General features: G+C 40.6%; 1 protein-coding gene across 1 annotated transcript in view; it reads right to left on the bottom strand.

The window, feature by feature from the left end:
* tbck (TBC1 domain containing kinase) overlaps positions 1-19,741 on the bottom strand; it is a 47,055-nt gene that overhangs the window by 21,913 nt on the left and 5,401 nt on the right. Inside the window, exons 10-22 of the mRNA XM_030421648.1 lie at positions 19,382-19,530; positions 19,042-19,180; positions 18,823-18,922; positions 18,539-18,588; positions 18,301-18,430; positions 17,979-18,077; positions 17,320-17,382; positions 17,103-17,229; positions 16,824-16,874; positions 16,645-16,728; positions 14,740-14,825; positions 12,650-12,686; positions 8,493-8,654 (exon numbers count right to left, since the gene is read on the bottom strand). Of these exons, the coding sequence (XP_030277508.1) occupies positions 8,493-8,654; positions 12,650-12,686; positions 14,740-14,825; positions 16,645-16,728; positions 16,824-16,874; positions 17,103-17,229; positions 17,320-17,382; positions 17,979-18,077; positions 18,301-18,430; positions 18,539-18,588; positions 18,823-18,922; positions 19,042-19,180; positions 19,382-19,530 (1,277 nt within the window). The remainder of the gene's footprint in view (positions 1-8,492; positions 8,655-12,649; positions 12,687-14,739; positions 14,826-16,644; positions 16,729-16,823; positions 16,875-17,102; positions 17,230-17,319; positions 17,383-17,978; positions 18,078-18,300; positions 18,431-18,538; positions 18,589-18,822; positions 18,923-19,041; positions 19,181-19,381; positions 19,531-19,741) is intronic.

Raw genomic sequence — 19,741 nt, 5'->3', positions numbered from 1 at the left:
TCCCTCTTTCACTTCCCTTTTTTTGGTGGATAATAAGCAGGTCTGGCTAATGAGTGCTCCTTGGTGTGACCTGCACCTGGCCCGGGCTCAAGTGAAATTATATTGGAGATGTATCTTTCTCCCCATCCCGTCCCACAGAGGCGTCAAGCTTAGGGGGTTGTCAGCTCTCAGGGGCTGGGACCTCACAGACTCAGTTACAAGGTTCATTCCAGTGAGAAACACACTGGTGGTCTGAGATTCCTCACAGACAGGCTCACAGGCAGTTCAGGGAAACACATTTTCCCTCCCTAGGGCGACGAATGCTGCATGCAATCACTCCTCCTGCTCAAAGAGGCAGGAATGAGGAAGAGGAGATTGATAGCGGTTTAAACAAGCCCTGGGCTCAGCTGGGCATTCCGAGGCAGCCAATTCTGTTAAGGAGTAATTTTTCTTTTTAGTCAGACAAAATTACATTTTAGTAATTATGTATAAGCGCTGATTGTGGGCTATGATTTGCTGCCACAAATAGTAGAACGGTATGATTAGTTAAGAGCAACTCGAGGGCTTTGTGGAATTGGATTGTGGTCCGGAGGAAGATAGACCTGACAATAATGGAAAGAAGAGATAATGAAAGCCAAAATAAATAGCTGATGCATTTTAATGTTTCAACCTTTGATGTAACAAACACACCATGAAAATTACTCATGATTACATTACAAAGCTGACCATCAGTAATCTTGGCAGTTCCCATATCCCCCTTTTTTTAAAAAACATTTTTCAATGTAAACCGTAATGACACTGATAATATTTGGTGGATTATGCATGCAGGAAGGGGTATTCCAGTGATTGCTTGTTTTTATTTTCAGTGTGGCTTTATAGGATGCATTAATTATTCATGGAAAACAACACTTAAATTGCCATAATTAGTCTCTACTTAACACTGCTCTTTCAGTCATCCATCAATGTCCGCAGCTTTCATTTATTTCCCATCTCACACTAAGAGGTCAGTCCAAACTGGGTTTATCCAATATCGATGGGTTGGTGCTCCTCCCAGAACATCATAATTGACAATTTACTGTTGTGATGTCATAGCTGTGTGACTCCTGTTGCTGCAGGACAATCATTTCAATTTATCCAAATTGTCTAAGTCCACTTATTAACCCCCCATTTTTCAGTTGTCTATCCCAGTTTGGTTAGGTTAAGGCAACAAAAATACCTTGTTAAGTTTAATGACAGATGGTTTGGGATCAAACTTAGCCCCTTACAATGTTAACCACATGTTAGAAAGGATAGCTTCTCCCGCGTCCATATTTAGTTTCAAAGCAACGACATTATAGTACAAATTGGAACTACCACATTGTGTTTGTATGCCTCTGCGCACCAGTCAGCAGTTCCTGTGGTATGGTGCTGAATAATGGCCATAACATTTCACAGACTACGAAGATGTCACAGTAAACTGACCTTTGACCTTTCTGGTATAAAATGTCATCACTTCATTTTATATATTTGCATATAACATTATTGTCATACTTCTCATGTTAAATTGTTGAGTACCATAATGTGTTTGTGAGGGCACAGTGACCTTTGACCACTCAAGTCTTACCTACTTCCTTAATGTTGATGTTTTTTTGTAACTAACACAGATTACAGGAGGACTGTAGAGGTGCCTAACCTGTTGGGATTATACTAAATCGTAACATGCATGCTTTAACCAGGTTGCATTAAAAGAATAAACACATAAACCATGATAGTGGCTTTAAACAACAAAGGAAACAAGTCCATGTTACTTGTGCTGACAGTTCACTGAAAACATCGAAAATGCTACTGTGACTTTTTTTTTACTTGCATTAGAAAAAACAGTGACCATCTCATGATGGGATCACACCAGCCATAATGTCCGTACTAGTTCCTAACTCATCACTTCAAGCACCCTTCAAACTCTTCATTTTGACCTCAACTACACACCTGCAACGATTCTTCTTCTGCGGTAGTTGTTGCTAAAGAGTGTGACTCCAGGACCACATAATGCCATAATGATATGCATGGAAGGGCACACACACACACACACACATTCACACACACACAGACTGACAAGGTCAAAACAATAACAGCCACGATGTTGCGGCTGGTAATAAAAAAACAAAAAACGTTTTAGTTATGCATGCCTGATCCTTGATGATGTGGCCAAATGATCAAGATGCACACTGCATAGATGCACCAGCAACAACGGAGGGGACCATTGACCTTTTTAAAGTATTGTCTTTTTATCTTAAGAATAGAAAATGTTATTATAATATAATAATAAATTATAATAATTATCATTGTCGACAAGAGATGTTCAACTTCTTTCTAAATTAAATCTGCTTCCTTTTTTTTTATCAGTTTAGGACAAAGGTATTCAGTCATACAGAGTTAATAACCATCAAACACCAAAACATACACTTACTTCTATTACAGATTTCATTTTTGCAGTTTACAATTCATTTTTAACATAGTGCTTGATGATATGTACATATGTACATATATACCTGTCAGTCTCACTTTTAAAATAAAATCTCTGTGCTGTATTATACTTTATACGCTTATTCTGAACACAAAAGTCCTGTCTCTTCTTTCCCTTTATTTGTCCAGCATGGTTGTCCAGTTATGCCATTCCTGTGTAAGAAATTTGAGAGCAATTTCAAAAACTGAATTATGTGTACAAATACTTGGTCAAAACAAGCTGATTCCAATTTTGAAATATGATTTTAAATTAAATTTATAAATTTTTGTCGCTTTCCTTGCATGAAATTGTAAACAGAGCAGCCTGTGAGTCATCCGAGTGTGTTCGTTGCACACTGAAACCACTCAGACAAACTACAAGTCAACATTATTAATTTAATTTTACAGTTTACAGTTTTTTACTCAATGTCATAAAAACCCTCTGTCAGTCATCTCAAATGAGAACGTCTGCTTCCCTGAGGTCGAAGTATTTTTTTAGATGTAGCTTAACTTAAGTCGGATCAATAATTTTCAGAACCCAATGGATATTATCCAAGTTACCTGTGAAAGGATTTAATCTTATTTTATTTGTACTCTCATTTTTAAGGCTCCACATCAGACTATCGGCCGAATCCCTAAATGTATATTGACCTAATATATATGTCATGCCAAATTTGTCAAGGACTCCGAACACCATCAACATTGATGTCCTATCTCCCCTACTGCTAGTGTTATCTAGGTGTCCCTGTATGCAACACTGCCTCGAGCACTTTGAGCGGCTCGTGGTTGTTTTTCTCAGAACTAAACGTTTATAACTAGAGCTCATCAGTTCTCTGCCCAGCTCTGCTCGCTGAGACAGATGCTAATGTCCCGTGAAGGCAAATGCCGCTGCATCATCAGTAAACACACGGTTCCTGTCAGCCGGAGAGCCTCTCTGGTCCATTGTGAATCAATGAAGTCTCCAAACAAGAGAAAGTTATAGATCGCCCGAGGCTTCAAGACTAAGCAAATGGGAATCACAAAATGAGATTAATTGCTATCAAATGGCAAGCTGAGATGTATTGCTGGCTCCGAGGCAAAATGTTGCAGCACAGGTCTCACCTGTTATACATTCAATTTTATATCAGAGTCTAATATACTGACATCATTCATAAAACTGTAAATAATTCAGCAATATTTCAGTCTTTTGTTAAAGTCCGGGGAGTCAGGATGACTTCAGTAACATCTGTGTGAAGAGCAAGTTGCTGAGTTACAGTGCACATATCTTAACAGACACATTGACAGTTTGGGGGAATCTATGTATGAACATGACCTCATAGTCTGTATCACTTCCTTTAAATCTGGACCCCTTTTCTTCAAAGAAATATCGGCAACTATAGACTTCACAGTGCTATGTGTAATAGGCTTGTCACTGAGAATTATTGTCACTGGCCCCATTTACTGCCTGGAAGGAGGGAAAGAGAGTATGTGTCTGTGTCTGAATCATTTAAGAGCCACTGTCCTGTAACGTTATCTTGACTGTTAACTTTTAGTCCGACAGTTTGCAGGCAGGAATAGAGAGAGAGCAGACTTTTCTTTTTTATTTCACAACTAAATGTCACGCCTACTTATGCATATTTCAAAGTTCAGCTCTTTCTGGTAACCTTAGATTAAGTCAGAATGTATAATGCATAATCCTTTACCTTTTTTAGCACTGACACAGCTGTCACCAGTAAAAAGAAAAGAGGCTTCCATCATGCACAGGCTAAAATTAGCACAAATGTCAATGATGATGTGAACCTGACATGAATGGTGCAAAGTGGGAAACGCTGTGCTCCAACAGAACGATTCAGTCTAAAAGTGCAACTGCTAGACGCAAGAACAGTGTTTACATTACAATCAGTTGTGTCCTAAATGTTTTGAGCAGGATTCAAAGAGATAATCTTTTTCTCTTTGATTCCTTTTTCCTTGCATGACACATAAACTAGATTTAGTGTATTTTTCTTCTTTTATAATGGCCAGCCAGGGTATGTTTTTCTGGCTTCCCACATGCCGTTCCTGTGGTTACAAGCACGTGGAGCATGTGGAGTCTGCTCTGAAACAAATGAATGTAGCCCCAGTTCTACGAGGACATCGATTCTGCACGGCTGATGGCAGAAAGGAGCAGGTGCAGACCACAAATCATAGGTTATCTACTATAACTCAAGTCTCTGTGTGTATGTGTGTGTGTGTGTGTGTGTGTGTGTGTGTGTGTTTCTACTCAAAACTACATCAATGTATTTTAGGCAGAGCACATACAGACTACCCTCAGAAGCATTGCTTCTGACTGAGGCTGACAAGGAAAATTATATAACTTTTAACCATTTTTAATTGAATGTCTTATGTATTGCATCAAATAGCATCAAATGCTCTGCATGATAATGCATTTGCATTGAACTGTAAAGATAGGTGACATAGAAAGTCTACAGACATCCTAGCAGCTCTGTGAAGCTGCAGTTAGTAGCACTTTGAGCTAACAGCATGTTCACTATGACATTGCTAGCATGCTGCAGTTTCTCAAATGTAATGGGCATTTTCACCATTTTATACCCCATTCACACTTCGCCCAACAACACCCACTAACATATGTTTTTTGTCTTCAGTTGGAAAAGGGTACAATCTGTATTTATTCTCATGTCAAAATGACTTGGTATCAGTTATGAGTAGCGATGGAGACATGACATCTGTCATGAGCTAAATTTTGCCTCTTTTCTGGTGCAATGGCATTACGCACATTGAAGTTAAGGGCACTGTTGTACTGAAACTTTTCTATCTACATACACCATTCAGTGGGCACAGAATTTGATGCACAAGATATGTAACGTAAACACTGTTACATGTCCATGTTGCTATCCACTGTTCCCCTTTAACAGCAAAAAACAAAAAAAAAAAAAAAAAAACAGAACTGAAACTCTATTGGCACTGGCAAAGGAGTCAGTCAACTATGCTTATACGCATTAGATCTGATGGTATAACCATGGCATGTCGTCCTGCTGACATTTCCCATTTAGCACTGAACATAAAGTACAGCTGAGTCAATAGGAAAAAGGCACTAGTTTTGCAAGAATTTGGTCATGAACTAAAACAAATCTGAAAGTATGATGGTGCCAGTAGAAAAGTCCAAGATTCACTAAAGTCCTGAGGATTCTTCCTCTGGGAACTATAAATATATTCACGAAATGATATGGCAATCCATCAACAGGCTGTTGGGATCTTATAATCTGGACCATCGTGGTGAAACAGGCACTGACAGGCTGAGCCTCTGCAACCATTCCGCTAACAAAACTAGCATGGCTTTAATCTTTAAGGGAAAAGGCTACAATCTGCATTCGTTCCCATGTGAAATTACTTTGTAGTAGTCACGGATAGTGATGGACTCATTTTTGCTCTTTTTCTGATGTAATCCTATGACACACACTGAATTTAAGGACACCGATGCATAAGTAACCATCACAACATTGTAACTTGCCTCCGTGCCACTTTCCACTTTTTTATGCCCCATTTCGATGACAAACATGACCAAAGTACAGCTGAGTCAGCTAAGAAGGGCATTAGTTTTGCAAGCGTCTGTTCAGGACCCCCAACCAAGCCATTCTGCTGCTAGCATGGCTAAAGAAACAAACAGTGCACAGTTGTTAGACTTCCTCTGTTATTCGGTAAAGGCGATAAGTACTGTGCTAAACCGTGTGATATTCATTTGGATTAAGCAGTCTGTTTCTGTAACAAGTTATATAAAATCTTAAGTGTGAACCAGAACTAAGCTGGAAACTAAAGTAAACAAGTCCTGTTCGAGGTCAGGCTGCAGCCCAGAATTCATCCTAATATAGTTTAGAGAAAGTGCCAGATACTACACTGTAACTACCCAGGTATACACAAGCTGCGATAATGAGGCTGGCAATGATATACAGAAAGGAGCTGGCAGCAATAGCCACTCTCAGGAAAACATGCCAAAGAAGCTGACTGCAGCTCCAGGCCAACATATTTTACCTTTATAAGGAGAACTGGCTCTCCTCTTCCCTTCCGCCCAATCACATGAATCTGCTGGACTTGGGCAGTAAAACACAGTGACGTATGGCAACACTGGATTTAGGCAGAAGGGGAGGCTGCTGTTGGCCTTAGTTTACAGAGTGCTCCAGCAGCCCCGTTTGGACAAATCGTCCCTGTCTCTGTTAGTTTAAAAACCCCAATGTCATTCTGCCTTTCAGTGGGGTAAAAAGAGGGCTAAGCAGCGTTTGGAAATAGGGTTTTAAAGTGAAATTCTTTGAGATATCCCCCAGGCGAGAGGTACATTCTGAAGACATATATTATGAATGCCGAACTCGGATTTTATGTCACCGATGCTTTGCTGAAGTAATCGCTTTGTGCATCTAAAAAGGAGCAGTAAAGAGGGCACGCATTAAGAGACACTGTTAGAAATCTTCACTCTGGGTGGCTTATGCAGCCGACAAAACCATCAGAGTCCCTCGGGCAAAGTGTCACCGTCTTCCTATAGCACATTAGAAATTCTTGGACTGGGAGCCAGTCTGTTAAAAGGACCTTAACAAAACACATTCAATCATCGGAGCGAGGCTAATAAGTATGCATCCCCATCAAGCTGCTTTGATTAGAATCAAGCCACTGAATTCCCCCTTGATTTGTCGGCCCTCCTCCTGTGTTTTTTTGAAAAAGAGGAGGCAGAATGAATCCTCTCGCCTGTAACGCACTGATGCCTGTAGGGATTAACAACCATATTGCATAGTTTAAAGACTATATTTCAATATTTGCCACCAATACGCCCACCTCCTACAGCTCTTTTTTGTGCTGCGGTGACATTCCACTTGTAATGGTGCATTGAGGGGTTAAAGACCTGTAATTTAGAATGTGCGTCATTATTTGTATTGAAAAAGTAAAAACACATGCAGGTGTATCACGTGTGGTGCTTCTACACTGATTTTTGCAACACCATTTTTCCTGCCGGTGCCGTTTCATACCACAGCTCCTTCAGCCTGTGTGGCGTGCAGTTTTTAAGACAAATCTCAGTATCTTGTTTTATTGTGCTTCAGGCCACCTGCTAGCCTCACATCCCCAAGCTAACCCTTGACTTTATTTATTTACACGTATCTCCTTTCCTCGCACGCATAATCTTGCATTTGTGGCTCATGGTGCCACTTCATCTCTCTGGCTCATATCGGCGAGTGGTTAAACAGTCCACACAGACTAAAGACGGGAGTTAGAGCTCTTAATGGAAAATGATAAACGATGGGAATGCTGGAAAACCACAAAGGTTGTGATCGCTGCTGCAAACAATTCCCAGGGTGCATTGGGGCTGACTGTTCGACAGATGCAGAGCAGAGAGGGGCAAGCCTAGAGCACATCAAGGAGGGCGTATGTCTGTGTACGAGCGCAGAGCTGTCGGCTTTGAGGATATCATTAACTCAAACACATCAGCTCCTATTAGTGCTCGGAGGACTGAAAACAGCCTCCTGCAAAATGCTGGCTGCTGATGCAGATGGACAACCGTCGAGTCAAGTTTAAGGACAGCAGGAAAAACATCTGTTTTTACTTGTTTACAAATGTAGAGGTGCTTCAGCTTCAAGCACTCAGCAATTAAAATAGCATCATGTAACTTTTTTTATGTTAAAGTAACAGCTTCAAAATAAATTTGATGGCACAGTGTCTTGTAACAGTGTTAGGTCTAATGGTATCTCTGTCTCAGCCACACTGCACCCCATCACTCTGCACTATGTAACTTCAGGAAGCGGGTAGGATCAGTGCTACACACGTTTACTCCAACATACAAGTTTTCAACACATGACATTGTGATGATGTAATGAGTTCTGTTTGTAGTTAGCACCTACATAACATCTGACAAACTGTTACAGAAAGCTGGGATTCATATTTATGGCAGTAGTCAGAAACTTACATACTGCATCATTTAGCTTTAAATCATGAAAGATGCTGTTAGGTTCTTGTTATGATCGAATAACATTTTCAGATAAAGGGACAAAGTTGTAAACACCAGCTCATGCTCCTACCTGGCAGGTCAGAGAAGAGCAGGATACACTCATTGAAGCCATTAGCAAGGAGACGGTCCCTGAGCTGCTGCAATATGGCCACACCGATACAGAAGGGGAATGAGGAGTTACCCAGCAGCAGGGTGTCCCACAGGTGGAAGATCTTGTGCAGCGGGAACACATCTGTACAGAAATAAACACAACAAAGGAGAGAATTCACAAAATGACTGAATGCCTGAAAAGACAAATCCCTCGAGGGATGCACAATGGGCTCCTGCAAGCAGGACAATGGCTTGCAACATGCACACAGTGCAAAATGTGGAATCAGTTAGGATATAATGAGTATGATTTGCATGTGTATAGCGCATTTACTTAACATGGCTGTATGGCTTTAAAATGGGAAGCTCGCTAAGCAACAATGTGCATTGGCGAGGTTGCCTGGAGGCATAGTTTGATGAGGGGGAGGCAGCTGGGAAAATGTTTCTAGGTGGGTGTTGTTGTGGAAAAATGACAGGAGGAACATCAGGGGGCTAAGAAGCTTTAGAGCAGGGAACCTGCACACGTTGTTTGAAGCCAAATAAAACCACATCCTGATGATGTGTCCCACTGCAGTTAGTATTTTAGACATATTACTCTCAGTATTTGAAAATTTAATGCTTCCTTCCTGTTGAGATTTATGCATGAGAACCAGTACAGTCCACCTGTTTATATCATCTCGGGGTTTGTTAAGGGGGATGAAAGGCAGTAGACGTGTGTGGGCAGAGTGTGACTGTAGTGAGGCTGAGGAGAAAATACCTCGGAGGGTCCGCACCACATTAGCAGTCAGCTGAGCAGACTGGTGCATGTGAGTGACAGGCTGTGTGTGTGTGTGTGTGTGTGTGTGTGTGTGTGTGTGTGGGTGGGTGGGTGTGTGTGTGTGTGTGTGTGTGTCCCAGTGTGGATGTGTGTCCGTGTGTGAATGGAAGATGACCCTCCAACCTTGTCTCATATTGGATGGGGGGCATTAGCAGTCAGAGGGGCACATCTCCTGAATACTGGACTCACACACTGCCTCAGGGGGAGGATAAGGGGTAAAAGGGTCACACCTCACAGTCCTCGTCCCCGCGGTGGCCTGTGTGAGCGTGCGTGTGTGTGTGTGTGGATTTAGCCAAAGAGCGAAACATCCCACTGCAAAGCTCGAGCCCAAAATCAATTCAGCTACAATTAATGTAAATCACAGGTCCTGTCTGCAGAGTAGCCAGGTTCTAATGCAACTATCCAAAAGGCCAAAAGTTATTCCAACAGTTGTACTGTACGATGGGGCTGTCCCTAGAAGACACGGGGGTTAATTGCATATCATTTAATCTGTAACAGTAATCTGTGACCCCTGCTAACAGCCTCACATTCTAGAGCTCCAAACAAAGCTCTGTGGAAAGATAAAAGTGTAATGCTGCCATCTACTAACAAAACCGCATGCTGCTGAGAGCCAGCCAAAATAAAACTTTTATGTACCTCTGCTGCAGCACAGAAGGTGAAATGACTCATATATGATGCTAATTGGAGTCAATAAACATCTTTGCATTTCTACCATTACGCGAGCAAACCTGCAATTATTGCTGCAATATGTAACTTGTCTCTATAGGGCTACAAAAACATGTTGTTGTTTTTTTGATTTTGTCGAACTGTACGACTCATAGGTGTCAAAATTATTTACAAATAGTTAAAGATCTCAGCAGAGACAAAAAAAATACAAAAATACCCAGATTCAAGTAATTTTATATTTGGCAAATTTACATTTTGCACAGTAACATATAATCTGAATGGGTTCTAGTAAAATGATAATGTCAAGCAAATTTGGCATGCACTTATTAGTGGATGACGAGCGAAGGGCGTACCCTTACTGTACTGTAATGTTATGTTGTAAAGATGTTCCCTTGATTGACTGACTTCCTGTGCAACACTCTCACATTATAACCCAATCAGTCTGGACAGAAGTTGAACCTTACAAGTTTCACGACAGCTAGCAAAAAACTGCCTGAATATTGTGATGGATTCTTTTAAATAATATATGTTGCTATTTGCTCCTTGTGTACAAATCTAGCCCTATATTTAAAAAAAAAAAAAAAAAGCTGTAGCATCCACAGTTGCTCTTGAACTTAGATCAAGAAGGCAACGATTCATGGGTAAGATGTGGTATGTAAATCTAATTAAGGGCACTTAGGGTTTTAAAAACAAATAAGTCTTACATAAATATGCGTAAAACAAGTTATAAATATACATCACAGCCTCCTCGAAGTCCTCTTGAGGAAGACAAACTTGCCAATAAGTGTTGCATAAGATGCATCTTTATAATGTATTAAATCCATACTTAGCAAAGCCTTTTTATTTTATCCTGAAACTGAGTGTCTGGAATTGATTTTGTCTGCCACTTCCTGCCAATGGATCTAAATATAATGTATTTTTTTCCTTTAAACTATTCAACCTCAAAAATCTTTAATGGCCTGCAGGTTCGAATACATTACTCCTGTATTTTCAGCTGACTGTAAAATCATAACAATGAAATCAATATTGCTCAAATAGCTGTGTAATAACAAGCATCCCAACAAGACATATATACTGTTTTTAATAAAACGTCTTTCTAATTCTGTGCATTAATAGTCTCGGTGAGTCACTACTTAGATGCAGACAAATGTTGCAGACCGGCCCACAGGGAGCGCTATAAAAAGCCTGTAAAGTCTTGAGCTCAGCTCTGCCACTGTTAAGTCACAAAGACGTGACACTTGGTACAGACTTGTGTCTGCATACTAAATACCATGGCCTTTCAAATACTACACACTAATGTCCAACATCCATTTCTGGCTGACATTTAGGATTTGGGGAAAAATCTCTAAAAACTTTGTCACACACCTGCTCAGCCTCACAAAAATCACAGGTGCATCACATTACATAGGAATGACCTTAAAATGATAAAAATGTTATTAGCATGTTAGTTTTAAACAGTAATTGAAGACACATTTAGGTAACTTGCTTTAGTAATTGCACCACACTGAAAAACTCATTATGAATGAGTACAATTTGTAGTGGATCCGAAATAAAAATCAACATCTATCCAATTTGAATATGTTTCCATAAAAGGTGTTCTTTTATCAGCTGCTATACGGTACCACACAAGGATAGTAACCTTCAGTTGGCTACCACCAATATGCAGCTGAGATAATGGGTATTTTATTTCTCTTTTTCTCAGCCTATTATTCTTTCACAACACAACAGAGGTTGTGATTCCATCTGCACTGTTTTGCTGTCCTAATGGTCGACTGTTACAGATCTGGTGATCTGAAATTATGGTTAATCTGTCACAGGTGGTTTAAAATGTTGAGTGATACAGGGCTTCCAAGGGCTAGTTTCATTATCAGATCATTACAAGTGTTGCATTAACATGTTAAAAGTTGAAGGAGCTTTGTGACCGCTACTTTTGGATGGTTTACCCCTACAACAATGCATCATATTATTAGATGATCATATGTTTGACATGTAACATCTCTGAAAACTCAAACTCATACTTCAGTTGTAGAAGGAAATGTAGTGGATGAAAAAAGTGTGACAATTCTTCATATAGTGAGTTGATGTATCAAGTGACACAAAATGGAAAAAGTAAGATTATATGTAAGAACGGTACTTCATTTAATGTAATTAGTTACTTTTCAACACTGATACCTAAAGCTCTTTAGCAGCGAGGTCAGCTCAGTCAATCAACTGAACCCGAGACACGAATTTGTAATTTGTGTCAGTTGTCGTAAATCATCAACGACAGCAGAGCTCCATTCACTGATGTAGACTAGCAGATGTAGTTGAAAGCGAAGCAAAGGCTTGAAGGAGCCTCATCATCTCATTGATGGGATTTTTAAATGTATTGAGATGAATACAAAATGGACATTAAAAAAGATGTGCTTGTCACAATCTGAGCGGTGAAGTCCTTTCTCTTTGGGACTGGAATTAATTAGCAGTTGGATTAAAGGTCACTCAGACAAAAAAAAAAGCACAGAAAAGCTCTAGGACGTGTCCATTTCGAGGCCACTGACCTTTTCTCTCTTTTATAGATACTCTAATTGAAGCCGACTCAAAATACCCTCTGAAAGTTATGGATTATGCACAGTGTCACTTCGTATCCACATCGCGTGTAGAGAGAAAAAAATACTCACGTGTAAACATAGTCAGGAACCATGGAATAGCATACAGCTGTGAAAAAAAAGAGACATAAGATATTAGCACATTTATGGGATAATAGCATTCATTTAATATTCAGCAACAAATCGCTAAGAGCTGAAATGAAATGAATGAGCTGCTTTCCCACTGGAGACACTTTTTTTCTTTAAGAACAGCAGCACACATGGCTGCATATTTCTACGCCCTCTGAGAAACAGAAACGGCAATAAAAGAGCAAACTGCTGAGTTTGGTTATTAGTCAATGGGGAGAAAGCTAACAATGAATCTCATTACACCAATCTTGTCATCCAACCTTTTTTTTTTTTTCCTCTCCAACTTCACTCTCTCCCCTCCACACTTTCCCAAGAGGAAATGCATAAAATTGAAATGAGTGCCCCGCACACACTCTCACATACTAACACGCGCATACACACCATTTACCACCTGTTATAAGACCTGCCAAACGCTGGCTACCGTCGCTGAGGGCTCTGTAATGTTCAGCAGTGAAAGGGTTCTGGAGCAGCGAGTGCAGGAACACTGGCGCTTATCTCAGCAAGTTAATTGATGGCTAATTGTGGGGGAGCTGGTGACTGTTCAGCAGACCTCTTCTGCGCCCAGGAGTGATGAGCTTGAGAGAGAGAGAGAGAGACAGAGAGAAAGAGCCACTGCACTCCCAGTCTCGGCCTCAATTTCAGCAGCTCGGCGGCAGGACTGTGAGTCCAGCCAGATTGGATTAGTGTAGGTGTAAATGGCAAACCCAGGAGGGGAGAAGTGGCCAAATTGAGAATGGTCTGAATCAAACCAGTGGCCACATGCAATCTGACTCTCTGCCAATGGCTTCAGGCGTTTCTGGAACAGAGTCGCTGGACACCACATTTTCAAACATGACTTGTGGATTCTGCATTCTTGCTCAAAATTTGTCTTTTTTATGCAAGACAAACTGCATTACGGGAGCCATGTTTTGCCTGTGCGGGAAAATCAAATCCATTTCATGCTGCAGTGACATTTGGTCTTTTAGGGATGATAGTTTTATTACCTCAGTAAAACAACAGCTGAAAGTGTTCTCTGAAGTTCACAGAGGAAAAAAAAGGGATTTATGGCCTGTAAAGTCTAATCACTGGGACTGACATCAAGTATCAAAGCTGTATCAACAAAGCTTGCTCCAATGTTATCCTGGACTAACAATGAAAACAGGCAAACTAAGTCTCCTTTGAAAGGCAAGTCAATGCTGGTAGCACTGTACATGCAGTACATGTCAAGTCAGCATCGTAGGAGCATGCTTTTTCTTTGAGGAGCCACGTCTGAACAACGAATGAGCAAGATACTGAAATAATCTCAAAGGGACATCTGTTCGAGGTGAAGCTTTGTTTAAAAACACAAACAGCACAACAGATTCAGGCATTATGTGTGCAAGCTGTATCTTTCCTAACGTTCTTTTCTCCCCCTACGCACATTTAAATTATGACTGACAATCGGTAAGCACAGTTTTGTGCAGCATCAGATACTGCGGGAGGAGGAGGAGGAGGAGGAGGAGGATGAGGAGGAGGAGGCTTGACTCTTCTATGATAAAGACCCCACTTTTCATCGGGTAATGTCCCAGAGGCTGCTCTACAGGTGACACACATTCATCAGCGCAGTAACTGAAACCCCAGAGAGACGGTAGAGACTTTAACCTTGTCACTGTCTGAGCAGAGCTGGAAAGAGGAAAGCGAAGGGCAGGAGGAGATGGCAGAGAGTAAGAGAAATAAGGTAAGCCTGGCAGAGGACAATCATTAAGTGTGCCTAGCAGACATTAGTCGCTGTATAAATCATCGCCAGCGGACTATTGGGAGAACTTGACCCTCACTACAAATTCTGGAAAGGAGGATGTGGAGCAAAAAATGTCAATGACAATGAAAAGATATACACTGTGATCTATTGATGGTCAGTTTCTTTGCCCCTGGTGTGGAGCCAGAAAGTTGAATCATGTATTATTAATATCTTTGACTTACTACTACTGGTAAACTTGCAATGGAATACAATGCTGTAATACAACTACTGCTGTCTACGACAATGTGTCAGGGCACCCGCACTCTAGTGAACTTACATCTGGGATGAAGCCAATCTCATTAAGATGGTTGCTTAGCTCTGGGTCGTGGAAGGCAATCATTTGGGAGAAGACAGTCAAATACTCTGAAAAAAACAGGCACAAGGGCGAAAAGGGCTTAAAAGAAGAAAGTGTGCTCGACCAAACATGACTTTACAGTCAACAGTAAGAGGTAAGGATTTCACATTACGAAAACAAATACAAACTTAGTAAATCAGTCAGCAATCATTGGCTAAATCCAAACAATGAGATTGCATATTTCAGATACGCATTTGTTTCCTTCTAATTTCTCTTCATGTTAAATGGGAAATTACGCTGTGTAAATAAAGACAGTACAAAACTGGGACCGACTCCATGACGTCACTCATAGGTTTCTGTAGAGCCACAGTGAAGATCAGTGTGGTGGCTCCAGTCATCGCCATTTGGCAGTGTCTGACTCCACTTTACTCCTAGTGAATCCAAAATAGGGCAAAAAAGTGGAGCGTGGGTGGAGTTGAGGCGAACTGAAGGAAGCCTGGTTGCTGATAGCCTGTCTCGCATAGCCAGACCTAATTTCACAGAGTTGAAGCTGGAGAAAGGTCAGGCTGCAAAAGGCAATTTCCAAATTTTCTTGATGACTTATTTTTTACCTCTGCCAAATCGGTTGTGGATTTGTTGGTTTGTCAGCAGGATTACACAAAAAGTGCCAAACAGATTTCCATTAAAATAAAATGGAGGATAGGTCTTGGCCTAGAATGGACCCCATTAACTTTTGGTGCGGATTCAATTAAACAGACTGGCCAAGGGTAATTTTTTTTTTTATCACTGGCCAATTGCTAGATAGGCCATTTTTTCACTTTTTTAAAATTAATTTCTGAGGGAATAATGCATCGACCTTGATGAAAAAAAAAAAATCAGGAGTATTTAGTTGACTGGCACGTAGAAGAGCGTATAATGTGGATCTGAGATCTTGTGAGCTTAAATTATGGATAAGCAGTTATGGGCGGTTTAAAATGAGTTTGATATTAGATGAGGCCTGATTGAATTAAAAGGGAGTGTGGGAGCTTGGTGGGGGTATAAGCTCTACTGTTTGTCATTCAGTCCCCTTAGGTTGTCACGAACAGGAAAATTAGCGATAGATATCAAAAGTGTTATTTGTACTTGTTTGTTATTTGTGTGTATTTCTTGGGTGTTTTAATGAGAGGGTCTATGGGAATTCACTCATTTTGGAGCCAACCTTAGGTGGTTATTCAAAGAACTGCAGCTTTCAGACACCTCTGCGTTGGGTTTCATCTTTCAGCCCATAGGTTTCCTCTCGAGTGAAATGCTGTGCTAACACCATTCTTCAAACTGTAAGTCATAAAAGGAGTTCGGACCAGACAGATAAACATTAGTGTGCCCTCCAGGGCATCTCACAATGGAAAAGAAAGGGTAATAGCCGCATTCCCCACAGAGTTCAAGAGGTATATATGGTGAAGCTGATTATCAGTCACATAAGAATTGCTTGTGACATCTCTCCGCAGGCTTCTGTGGTTTCATTTGTTTCCCTATCTCTAAATGATGTGGCTCAGCTGCAAACTCCATTAAGACGGACTGAAATTAGTTTTCACAGCTTTGGAACAACATGGAGGCAAAATTTAATCAACATTGAGCTGACGGCCTGATGCTCTGTGCCAGACGATGATAATTTGCTTTTGAACTTAGATGGATGCTCTGCCGTGTTTAATGCTTATTACTTAACTTGCAGAGGCAGCGAGACTACATAAGCTCAAAAAAACTGGATGGCTGAAGTGTATAACAGGAAGGAAAAATGTATGTTTTATTTTTTAAGAAAATCAGGATAAACAAAAAATTAAGCTAAGAGATCACAATACTGTCATAATGTGCCAAGCATACACAACAAGTGCTTATTCTAGTATTTCTCACCTTGAATAACATGAGAGTTGTCCTTCAGGAAGAAGTTGTACAAGTATTTGGGGATGAAGGCAGACATGCAGGCGTATGCCAGGGCTGTGAAGAGTTTGACACAAGTATGAAAGGAATCCAAAAAGAACAAAAAGGTAGGAATAAAACACTCAACTAGGAAACAGAAACGACATTCTCACCTTCGTTATTGAAATTCAAGTAGAGGAATGGGGCACAAAGTGAATCCAAACCTGAAAGGAAGAATAGAAAATCAAAACAGCTGTTACTGCAAGTTTACTTTAGTTGCAACTGAGGAAGGAGAAAACAAGATGTGACATGATCACCACCTAGTGTTTGATCATGTTTAGTACAATAAGGAATAGTGCAAATGAAGGAGAGAGTTCAAACTGAAAATCAAAAAATGTAAAATGACCCAAGAGTGAGACAGTCAAAGTAATTAACAGGGCGGAGAGACTGACCCTGCCAGTAGACTAGATCAGGGTGGGAGACCACCCAGGCTTTCAACACACGCCTGAACTTGATGTGGCCCTGAGGAGACGACAGCAGCTCATCGTACTGATGGCAGCGGGGGATGTCCACCTCGATCTGTAAATGGCACAACAACGGCACAGTAGAAAAATGTGTAAAAAGTAACTTGACATTTTACTGCCGTCTAATCTTAGATAAATACGTTACCTGTCTGTCTGTTGGTATAGGTGTGTCCTTGTCAATGCTCTCATATTTGGCTTGAATATCTCCCTGTGCAATAAAAAGGAAAAAGAAAGATAAGTGACCGACATAACGGTAAAACTGCACCATCCGACATTTTCTGTAATGGAAAAAAAAACCTTTGTTTTGAGACACATTACAGACATGTTTGCTAAATTTTGGAAAGGTTGAATTAGGTTTATCAACCCATTTAGAAGAGATTACAATTCAAAGATAACAAAGTTATATTGTAACCCCTGGTTCTCTGCTACAGTACACACATTCTTTTGGGCTCTTTTTTTAAAAACAAAAAATGCTTTGCTTCTGTTGACTATCTACTCAAACTAAAAGATACTTGATAATAACTATAATGAATAATATTATAATAAATTAATAAAAAAGTCAATTTATAGTAAATTAAACATGTGTTACTATAAATTGACTGTTAATTGTCTACCAATTAAGGCATGATAAATATGTGAAATCTATCATTTTGGCATGGTCACATGTCTTGACAGTTTCCACGGCAAATTTTACTTTTTGACCTCGAACACAAACATTTCAGTGGGGCTTTTTAACTCCTTAACACACCAAATTTAGTTGTTCATCATTAATGGGTTACTAAAGGACTACAATTTCTCTTGTACCTCAATGCCCAGCAGTCCTGCCCAGGCCAGACCTCGAACAAGGGGAGGAATATCCACTCTGGCCTCTTTCCACACCAGATTCTTCTTGTAAGGATAGGCCTGACCACAAAACAATAAACCATCATGTTATCAATTCTTATTCAACAACAACCTGTTTCAAAGATAATTATTACAAATCAGGGAAATAATAACCATCAGGCTCTGACATATTCAAGGACTCTGTCTGATTGAAAGATATGCTTGTGTGTAGCATCCCATGAGTGTTCCTCATGTGTGAACAACTTCAAATATGTGTATGTATGAATGTGTGTGGAGGCCAGACCTTGAGCAGCCTGTCAAAGAGGATGATGCGGATGAGTTGGTATTCGGTGTCTCTCTCGCGGATGATGAGCGGCAGCGTGACGGTGGCCGACAGCTCATTGCTGCTGTTGGACTGGGGCAGACTTGACTGTCTGGAGGGGGGGAGAAGTAAAGGGAATATGACATTACCCAAGCCATAATAAATGATAGGGCGATGTGAAAAATAGTGACAAGGGATGAGAGGAGGAAAGATTGTTTACTCGTCTTCCAGCAGAGGGTAATATGCTTCTCCTGCTACATCCTTCAGTCTCTGAAAAAGGAAAGAGGGTTGAAAAGGTTCCTTTTGAAAAAAATGCTCTGTTTGTCACTATCATGGATGAACAGTATGTAAAAGCACATATAACAAAACAGAACAATACCGGGATGCATTGTCAATGCACAGTTCTAATACCTTAGAGCTGTGGTATATTGTTTAAAAGTTGTTTACAGCAAATTATTGTAAAAGAGTTATAGAGAACAATAACATTTGATAATTTTTTCTTACATTTCTAAGCTGGCACAGGGACAGCGTCACTGTAGTGTCGTCAAGCAGGAAACTCCGATCCCTTCCCTGGCCGAATGACTCACCATCTTCCAAGACAAAACTAAAGAAAGGAAGTGACAAAAACAGAGAGAGAGGGAGGGACATTTTTAACCTGGAGTCTGAATATCATCTAAAACTAGCAGATGCCTTCATATGTGCATGTGCAGGCATGTGATGTACTTGGGCAGCGTGCAGATTGGAGGTTTGGACTGTATGATCTCCTTGTTGGTAAGCTCCTTCTCAAGGTCTCCCCCCGCCAGACACCACAGATGGTACACCTCATCTATGGCCCGCTCCGACAAGTAGTCTTCGTCATCGTCTTCAGATGAACACACACACAAAACAGGAAACACGGCAAGCTTAATGAAAGCTACTTTAAAATCATCAATTCAACTGGACATGGTTGTATTAAGATTTTTTTTACCAGAAGAAAGAAGGTTTGACTGAGAGATTGGTGTGCATGTGGTGTGTTAGTGCGAGTCTACAGCTGCATGTAAAATTGTGTGTAGTAGGGCGAGACCTTTGCAAAGGTCGCTGATGTCCTCTGGGAGCTCCAGATGTGCACAGCGCAGAGATGAAGAGAACAGGCTAACAGGCTTCTGGAAGGGTGTGTATAGGCAGGAAACGCCATCAAACACAGGGTCTCCCAGCAGTTCTGCAGGGGTCGCCCTGGAAAATACATACACACAAATTATGGTCATAACCTGAAATATCCACAGACTAATTGTGCCTTTAAGATGTAAGATGAATTTATTGAATAAAACAATTAGTTATATCAAGTCGCAAAAGCTGTTTATCGCAGTGTCAGGCAATTACTCGCTTCTGTTTATTTTGGTATCATTTCACGTGTTGGTTCTGGCGAGCTGGAATCCTCTCTGAC

Source organism: Sparus aurata, chromosome 1, assembly GCF_900880675.1.
Source record: "Sparus aurata chromosome 1, fSpaAur1.1, whole genome shotgun sequence".
In the NCBI taxonomy this organism is placed as follows: Eukaryota; Metazoa; Chordata; class Actinopteri; order Spariformes; family Sparidae; genus Sparus; species Sparus aurata.
Note: the sequence above shows the minus strand (reverse complement) of the source record. Positions and strands in the feature narration are given on the sequence as shown.